At 45.1% G+C, this 9,317-nt stretch overlaps 1 protein-coding gene across 1 annotated transcript; it reads right to left on the bottom strand.

Moving 5' to 3' along the window:
• Positions 1-3,194: 3,194 nt before the first annotated feature.
• btbd3a (BTB (POZ) domain containing 3a) lies at positions 3,195-8,664 on the bottom strand. Its single transcript, XM_084367819.1, has 5 exons — positions 8,565-8,664; positions 7,932-8,202; positions 6,748-6,838; positions 6,211-6,329; positions 3,195-6,015 (listed from the first exon to the last, which is right to left on the bottom strand). The coding sequence occupies exons 2-5, from the start codon at positions 8,096-8,098 to the stop codon at positions 4,983-4,985; spliced, it is 1,410 nt and encodes a 469-aa protein (XP_084223945.1). The 5' UTR covers positions 8,099-8,202; positions 8,565-8,664; the 3' UTR covers positions 3,195-4,982.
• Positions 8,665-9,317: the final 653 nt, after the last annotated feature.

The raw sequence follows: 9,317 nt of genomic DNA, 5'->3' as shown, positions 1-9,317 counted from the left end.
TGAACTTGATAACGATCCCATTGGCGCAGTCACAGAAATTTGCCATACAGGGGTCGAGCTCAAACTCTGAAACTGATCTGCGGGAATGAGAAGGTGTCTTGTTGAGAGCGTCTTTTGGGGAGGAGGGAACTGCAGCGCTCTGGCAGATTTGTGTCATTTATAGGAAAGAGTTTACTTACAGAGCTATTGTGAGTAGGCTGAGGGCTCGTCCGGGAGTTGAACCCGGGACCTCTCGCACCCGAAGCGAGAATCATACCCCTAGACCAACGAGCCACAGGGAGGGCTTCCTTGTAGAGAGAAAGACTCCAATGAATCACAGAGACCTCAGACGCAGAGAAAAGTGGAGCCTCCACCTTTTGTCACATTGGCAGCTGTGCAAGCGCTGCCCTTCTGCTTCCAATCTTTGTGCTAAGCTGCAAATAAAGTTCTTACAGCCCTCTGAGCTGCTGAAGCAGGGCTCGTCCGGGATTTGAACCCGGGACCTCTCGCACCCAAAGCGAGAATCATACCCCTAGACCAACGAGCCAGGCGGAAACGAGAGGCTCGCAGGCTGCTCGCTCAAACAGAAGCATTAGAAGGTATGCAGACGGCAACTTGTGCATTGGGGACTCCAAACAAACAATTTGGCCTCATCGACAACTCTAACGACAATCGTTTACATCTGGTTTCAGGCGACTTCAACGGCTGCCTAACAACGGCCACAAAAATGATTGGCGGGCCCAGAAGAAGGCAACAAGCCAGTTCAGCGAACTCAGACAGGAGGTGCTGTAGTTGTCTCATGTATTTTCTGTGGCTGTGCCAAAGACATGCTCATGGAGCAACTGTGAGAGGTAGACAGCCTTTGTAGAGGGCTCGTCCGGGATTTGAACCCGGGGAGCCATCATGAAGTCTTTGTGGAGGGCTCGTCCGGGATTTGAACCTGGGACCTCTCGCACCCTAAGCGAGAATCATACCCCTAGACCAACGAGCCCGGCCAAAACCAGCACCTCGCAGGCTCTGAGTCCAAACAGAAGCATTGGAACGTATGCAGACAGCAATGCACCGACTTGTGCATTGGGGAATCGAAACATACATCAAAAACATGTATGGCTGAACACAGGGGGGTCTATTCCTCAGGTCAAGCCTCTGTAGCTTACATTGTCTCTGTCCAGGACATCAATCAGTATATTCTGGATGGGGGTCGTTTACACATTGAAATTTGGCCTCATCGACAACTGTAACGACAATCGTTTACAATTGGCTTCAGGTGACTTCAACGGCTGCTTTACAAAAGAACGAGCAAGGTGATATCACTGAACTTGATAACGATCCCATTGGCGCAGTCACAGAAATTTGCCATACAGGGGTCGAGCTCAAACTCTGAAACTGATCTGCGGGAATGAGAAGGTGTCTTGTTGAGAGCGTCTTTTGGGGAGGAGGGAACTGCAGCGCTCTGGCAGATTTGTGTCATTTGTAGGAAAGAGTTTACTTACAGAGCTATTGTGAGTAGGATGAGGGCTCGTCCTGGAGTTGAACCCGGGACCTCTCGCACCCGAAGCGAGAATCATACCCCTAGACCAACGAGCCACAGGGAGGGCTTCCTTGTAGAGAGAAAGACTCCAATGAATCACAGAGACCTCAGATGCAGAGAAAAGTGGAGCCTCCACCTTTTGTCACATTGGCAGCTGTGCAAGCGCTGCCCTTCTGCTTCCAATCTTTGTGCTAAGCTGCAAATAAAGTTCTTACAGCCCTCTGAGCTGCTGAAGCAGGGCTCGTCCGGGATTTGAACCCGGGACCTCTCGCACCCAAAGCGAGAATCATACCCCTAGACCAACGAGCCAGGCGGAAACGAGTGGCTCGCAGGCCGCTCGCTCAAACAGAAGCATTAGAAGGTATGCAGACGGCAATGCACAGACTTGTGCATTGGGGACTCCAAACAAACAATTTGGCCTCATCGACAACTCTAACGACAATCGTTTACATCTGGTTTCAGGCGACTTCAACGGCTGCCTAACAACGGCCACAAAAATGATTGGCGGGCCCAGAAGAAGGCAACAAGCCAGTTCAGCGAACTCAGACAGGAGGTGCTGTAGTTGTCTCATGTCTTTTCTGTGGCTGTGCCAAAGACATGCTCATGGAGCAACTGTGAAAGGTAGACAGCCTTTGTAGAGGGCTCGTCCGCTAGATTATATGAATCTCATGTTGTCCAATGAAGGCTTAATCTGTTAAACATATTTTGTGTGGTTGATAATAATAATAATAAAGGTTGTTTACATAACACCTATCAAAACGAGCAATCAGTGCTTTACAAGGCAGCGGCTGGAAACTGTCCAACTTGACTACAGCTTTTTGTCATCGCCCCCTGCTGCTGCCACCTGGTCTCGTCCACCTTCCAGGTGAGGCGCAGTTCATCTCGAACAAGCCTAATCTGGCCAAGAGCGCTAATGAACAAGGTGGTATCAATGAACTTGATAAAGACCCCATTGAGGTTAAATAACTTGTACTCCCTGCCAGTCAATTAGAACTCCCTCTTGGTGAAAAAGTGTCCATATGACTTGCGTGATTTAGATGATGATCTTCAAAAATTATTGGCGAGTGCAGAACAAGGCAACAAGCCTGTTCAGCAAACTCAGACAGGACTCCTAGAGACAGGGTATTGGTATTGTAGTTGTGTAATGTATAGCAAAGACATGAACACGGAGCAACTGTGAAAGGTAGACAGCTATGAAGTCTTTGTGGAGGGTTCGTCCAGGACCTCTTGCACACTAAATGAGAATCAAAAAAATCAATAATATAACCAATGAATTGCAGGACGACAGTGCCGTGGACAAGAGGTAAGGCACACTATTCTTATCGTTTTGCAGGAATGGTAGCATTTTCCCCGGCTTCCAGTTTTGGTGGGGCATGGAATCTGGGAGTACATTAAGCTGTTCAACCAGGACTTGTTGGGGTTTTGAGCCCGGGACCTTTCACACCCCAAGTGAGAATCATACCCCTAAATCTACGAGCCACAATTAAATGAGCTTCTCTTTTTTCCCTGCACAGCAGATATCTCAACATAGATAGTGTCATTATTCCGTAGCTGTTGCATTGTACAATCAACATTTACTGCATAATGGTACATTAAAACAAAAAAGCATGTATATTGTCATTTTAAGTAAATTATGTGAGTTCTTCTGTAACTACTGTTGTTGCACAACCACTGGATTCAGAGAGAACTTGGACAAACTGACCTTTAATTTCAAAATTAGTCACAACAACACATTCATAAGGCCACCAACTCACTGTACATTCTGGTTGGATTCACATAACTGGAAACAAAGACATCCAAAAATATGTTTCTTCAATAGGGATTCATATAAAACCGTTTTTACCTCCATTTACAAAGAGAGTAGATGAAGAAGTGCGTCAGGACACAATTACCAATGTATTACCCACTGCAACATCAATGAAACAATAAATCAGGATTTGGTACAAACATGATGTCATGACTTTTATCTGTTAGAATGATGTTTGAGGAACGCTGTCCTTTAAATACAACACAAAAAAGGTATACATTTGTAGTTAAAATCCTTTCAGCTAACCTGTTATACCGCAGATTGGACAGGTAGAACTTTATGGTCAAAATGCCCCTTTTAAAATTGCCACATTTCAACAAAGAACTCCAGGAGGCAGAAACAGTACATAGCACCGGAGGAAGGTTACAGTATGTCTGAAATAGTGTATAAAAAATGCAATAAGAGACAGGAGTGTGATTTGTCAAGTTACAAATATAAAACTTATTATTAAGCTTTAATACCAAAACCAACAACGGTAAACACCTGCACAGGTTACAGAATAAAAGTAGTGCTTCATTAAATCCTTCACTAAAAGCAGGAATATTTTCAAATCTTCAAAATTAAACCAAAGTCTGAATGCGACAAAGTGGCGAATTCAGCTGAATGAGCAGCACGTTGTCAAGTTTGAAACATTTGAATGTATCTGTGGTTGTCTCATGATAAAACTTAACACAGTATCTTTAAGGCAAGAAACTGAAAACCTGCTCTTAACGTGGAGGAGCCCTAAAGCTCAATGGCAGGACATGAAAACATTAAAGTATTGATAATTTCAATAATCAATTAATTATTATTTATTTTGGTATTGTCGTTGAGTTTAGTTGTTGTTTTTAATAAAATGTGCTATGAAACTGCCTCGCCTACTTCAGCTTTATACTTGCCTAACCCTTGCTCACATGATTAGTTAATTAACCAATGAAGTCAGTCAACAATCTGAATATGTTTAGGTTTTGGACTCTTAATGATAAATAAATTTTTTAAAAAAAACAATAAAAGAGATTAATATAGAATAAAAGTGATTATAAAAATGTTTTTTAAATCATTCAGAGACATGACATGGCTGCTTTCTGTGTCGTTCACTTACTGTCTGAGATTTTGCTACACTGTTATAACATGGTAACACTCCCTTTAACATCTGTGGGTGTGTTAAGACATTATGGACAATGTTACAAGTCAAGGAGCCAGACTGCTTTGTGGCTATATTGGAATATATGCATAGATAATATACATATAATCTAATATTGGATATTTATATTGTATTATATTAGTATCACTGTGGTGAAGTACTTTGTCCTGTCCTGTTTCAGTATTCTATCCATTATAATTTATGGTCAAGTGTAATATGACATTATCACCCGCCCCTAATGTTTACCAATATGCTCGTCTCCACAGAGATGTTAAAGGTTTATTTTGAAAGGAATATAACTTTTGCTTTACCTTCAACACACAGAACCTGAAACTCAACAACAGCTGCTGTGAAACAAAACAACAGAAATGTGAAGGAATGTGAGGATTCAGTCTTCATCTTTCTCTCAAAGGCTCAACAGTACATCCAGGAGTCCCTCCCTCCTCAAACAGCTTCCTGAGAACTCGTCTCCACACTTTCAAAGTAAAAGTCTACATGGCAGTGAAGCAGGAATCTCTGCGGCATCCTCCCTCCTGCCCAGCTCAGGCGTAAAAGATCAGTTCAGGGATCTGGCCCCCCTGCACTCCGGTGCCATTGGTGCTGTCCGAGGAGCACTGGAACTGGAAGGTCACTTTCCCACACTGCACCTCTGTCATGCCCTCCTGGCCAAAGTAGCTGAGCTCATTGCCATCCAGAACCACGCTTGCGGTGTAGAAGGTGTCTGGCTCGATCTGCACAGGGTAGTCGAACCACACGGGGAAGGTGCTGCTGGAGCCGTCTGAGAAGTACTTGATGATCCTCTGAGCCATCGACACACCCTGGCGCTTCAGCTCGATCTTGGCGCTGTACTCGGCCGAACCGCAGCTGGAGCCGTACAGGCCGAAGCCAGCGATGAAGACGCGTCTGTCCACAGCAAACTGGATGCTGTCACAGCGACCTCGGTACCGCCACTGGTTGCTCCTGTAAGCACAGGACTGGAAGCGGTGGCAACGCTGCGGCGACAGGCCTTTACGAGGTTTGGTACAGAACAACAGGTCAGGCTTGTTGGCAGCGGTGTACCACAGAAAGATGTCGTTAGTCTCGTTTAGTGTGAGCACACCAGACTGCGCTGCTCCGTTGGCAAAGTCTTCTAGTGCCATGGTAGGAATGCGGATCAGGTAGATGGCCTTTCCCAGCATCAGACGCTTGTTTTCGATGGTCGGCGTCAGGTCTTGTCGTTGACACTCAGCCTCGGCCCAGTTCAGCGCCGCCTCGAACACCACCATCTCTTTGGCGTTGAGTGTCTCCCGCCGCAGGATGCTCTCCAGCGTCTGTGTGTCAATGTCGCAGAAGCCTTCGGAGCGCAGAGAGAGCTCGGCCTGAGCATCAATCACCTCCCAGCATCGCTGCGTCAGGTCGGGCTCCTCGAACAGGCAGCTCTGAGACAGCAGCACGCAGGCGTTCTTGGCACTCAGGCTGGTCTCCAGGAAGTTGACACAGGCCCGGGCCAAGTGAGGCACGATGTACTTTTTGGCGGCGTAGAGGGTGGCGAGCACTGTGTCAGCACACAGGTCGATCTCATCACAGTAGATATACCTGGGAAAGCAGAGGGCGGGATCACCTTGAGACTAAAATATTTTATGGTCTAAGCAGTTTTGGTTGGTATTTTTTTATATTGAGAAGCAAACTACATTTTTGTTGTGTGTCTGATGTTTCTAGACAGAGACAAAGCTAAATGTTGACTGTCCAATCACAGTCCATTAACACTGAATGAATCAGAGGTTGACTTACTTCAACATGGCCAGAAATGAAGGAGGCTCCACATCAGGGATCCTGATCTCGTCCTGATCCTCAGCCAGTTCTCCATAAAACATGGCGTGGAACACCGAGCTGCCAACGGCCAGGACGTACTGACAGAGCAGAGCAGCAACATGGATGCAGTAAGAGACAGGATCTCCACTTATAACAGATACTAATCCGACAGCTGTGACCATGTGACTAACCATATAAAATCACCCTGAACTATTATAACAGCCTGTTATTACAAGTTTGTTTTTTCATCATCAATAATTACTACAGCCTATTTAATATATTTGAATCAAAAGAAAAATAACGGAACAAGGAAAATCATTCTCTGATTTGTTTGTTTCTCCAGTGTTGAAAAACCAAGCAGACGTCTCTTTGTATGACAAATAATGAGCAGCAAGACTCCACACAGTGCTGTGTCTTTCGAATGCACCGAGTTACTCTCTGCAGGAAACAAAACATTGGTTTACGGGAGGTCATTTTTCACTCTGATCCCAGATCTGCAGATATCAGTGGTTTTACCTTGTGTCCTGGCACTCGTTGCGTCCCGCCAGGCGGCCCGACCACAAAGTGAACATCTGCCATCATCTCATTGTTGAACATGACTGAATTCCTAAAAGGACACAAGAATCTTTAACATTTCCTCTGAAAATATGTTCAGAGAAAACACCAAGTACAATAAAAACATGGTTGTTTGATTAATGAAATTGAAAGTAATAAAGGTGTAATGTCCTGGGGTAACAAACAAACCATCACTCAGGATCTCATTGATTTTTCTGCTGAAATACTGGTGACAATCTTTTTTTTTTAATCAGCACTAAATCAAGTTTTTTAATGTGTACGTGTATCTGAAAAGCTTTAATAATGTTAAAAAGTCCTCCGAGACAAACCTGATATTAGGATATATAAATAAAAATGATATGATTCATACTCCTTTTTCGGTGAGGCTTAGAGATAAATGCTTTCAGTTTTTGGAAAGATAGAAATTCAGAATCTCTGCTGCTTTGAATTAATCCCAGTGATGCTCATGATGGTCTGCTGTTAACAAAGTCCAGTCTGTTGCTGATTTGAACATTTTTCTTTCAGTTCAGAACAAACCAGACTTTATATTACCTGTTGGTAACACTTCATTGTATAGGACCGCAACTTTCATAGTCAGTAGGTGGTAATTACCAAGAAACATTTTACCAAACTTTAAATTTTTTTTTTCCTAAAGGCAGTTAATAGATATCTGGTCATTTTCTCTTTCCAGGACTTTGTCAGTGATGATCTAGCTGGAACGACAGACAGGGAGCGCGTCTTTACACTTATATGTTCCTTAATTTTAACTTATCTTAATTTAGCTTTTTCTCTCAATTTCCATGACTGGAAACCTGGCTGACTGTTTTCTGGATTTTCCAGGATGTGTGGGAACCCTGCAGATGTCCGCTGTCCTCTGTGATTGTAATGTTATGATGAATTGTATGAACTCTTGTGTTTAATATTTAGTCCGCCCCGTCATGTTTCTGTAAATGAAGCAGCTGTGAATGCAAGACACATTTCAGAACCTGGTCTGACAATCAAGTATCAAGTGCAAGAGCTGTGTGTTTACTCTGATGTTTCCTCCGGAGTTTAATGAGGATGTTTCAAACACAGAGAAGTAACTGCACTGAACAGAACCAGTGTCTGTACAGGCCGGGACCAGAATAACAGGGGGTCGGACTGACCTCTCTCGGATGGTCGGGAACAGGCCCTGCCAGTTGCAGCAGCCCTGCGCGGAGGTGGTGTTGTTGTTGGTCGCGTTCTGCTGCTGGTACTGCTGGATGGACGTGCTGCTGCTGCTCGCTGAGGCGGAGGGGACCAGCTTCTTGGTGGGAAACAGCTCTGCAGCCATTATCTTCTCGTCAGACAGCAGGCCGGGTCATGGCAGATCCGGGGCCGGGCTGAACTGCTGCTCCCGCGGCTCATGGAAGTCTGGCCGGCGGAGTCTGGAGAGCACTGCCGAGAAACACACCTCACATTCAGACACTGACGAAAGCAACCGAACCCCTATTTATGTTGCTTTGACGCTCATTTTTAGCTAACTCCACGTTAGCCGAGCTAGCCACGCACAGCCCAAGTCCTTTACACCAGTCAAACAGTACAGCACACGAACACTTGGAGCTAATACACAGTCACAACACACAAGTCTGAAACATCAGCTGGCCGGTGGGTGTTTAACCCCCGAGCTGTCTGTTCGTCTCGACTTTAGCATCTTCACGCTAGCTGGTCGGTTAGCTGACTGACTAAAAGGTCGTTTTTGCGAGTTAATTTATCGGCCAGCGTCGAGATATTTAGCGAATAGCTGCGTTTCCACTCACTCTGCTGTTATGAGGAAGTGTTTCTGATCATATCTTCTCCCACATTAAGCAGCTGTTCAGCAGTTTAACAGGCTGACGGCTCAGCTTTGTTTACAGTAGCTAGCTGGCTTCTTCTGCTAACGTGTGCGGCAGGTTCAACTCACTGCAGGCGCGCTGCCGCCACCTGCAGGCCAGACCGCGCAACGACACCCACATTTTACAGGCTTTTCCTGTTTTAAATGCAAAACTCACTCAAATGATCTATATTTTATATAAAGATGCCTGAATATTTATATAATCTCCTCCTGACTTTATATCATCAGGAGGAGACGATGGCTGAGTTTCTACTTGAAACGTACTTTCATTCAAGGCTGTGCAGTGAACATCAGAGCTTTATTGGTCGCACCAAGTGGCGAGCCAAGATCTCCCTGCATGTCGTCTCTACGACACGTGTTGTCTGATCGCTCTGTGCGCGTTTATTTCTGGTTCCCTGGAAGGTTTTTAAGAGATTTGAGTACAAACGACTGATGTGGTCATTTAAAAAGCTGGTTCCCACCGTTTGTCTCACACACAGTGATAAAATTTACCCCAAAACTCCCTGTTACTGTTGCATGAAGCACTACATAATGGTGCCCCGTATGATGTGAGCGCAACACAATATTATTTACCTCAGACCAAGACTGACACCTCCAGGGCATACAGGTTCATGATACTAAGAGGCAACACACACACACACACACACACACAGGAAGGGGACACCACCACTTTAGGCTC

Source organism: Pagrus pagrus (assembly GCF_965226575.1).
Source record: "Pagrus pagrus genome assembly, chromosome: 2".
Classification (NCBI taxonomy): Eukaryota; Metazoa; Chordata; class Actinopteri; order Spariformes; family Sparidae; genus Pagrus; species Pagrus pagrus.
Note: the sequence above shows the minus strand (reverse complement) of the source record. Positions and strands in the feature narration are given on the sequence as shown.

What these genes read in the sequence shown, in the direction of transcription:
- btbd3a (XM_084367819.1), bottom strand. Translation starts at nt 8,098, where the DNA reads ATGGCTGCAGAGCTGTTTCCCACCAAGAAGCTGGTCCCCTCCGCCTCA. An exon ending in TTCCCGACCATCCGAGAGAG is followed by an intron (nt 6,839 to 7,931) that starts GTCAGTCCGACC and finishes GTGTCCTTTTAG; the next exon opens with GAATTCAGTCATGTTCAACA. An exon ending in TCATTTCTGGCCATGTTGAA is followed by an intron (nt 6,016 to 6,210) that starts GTAAGTCAACCT and finishes CTGCTTTCCCAG; the next exon opens with GTATATCTACTGTGATGAGA.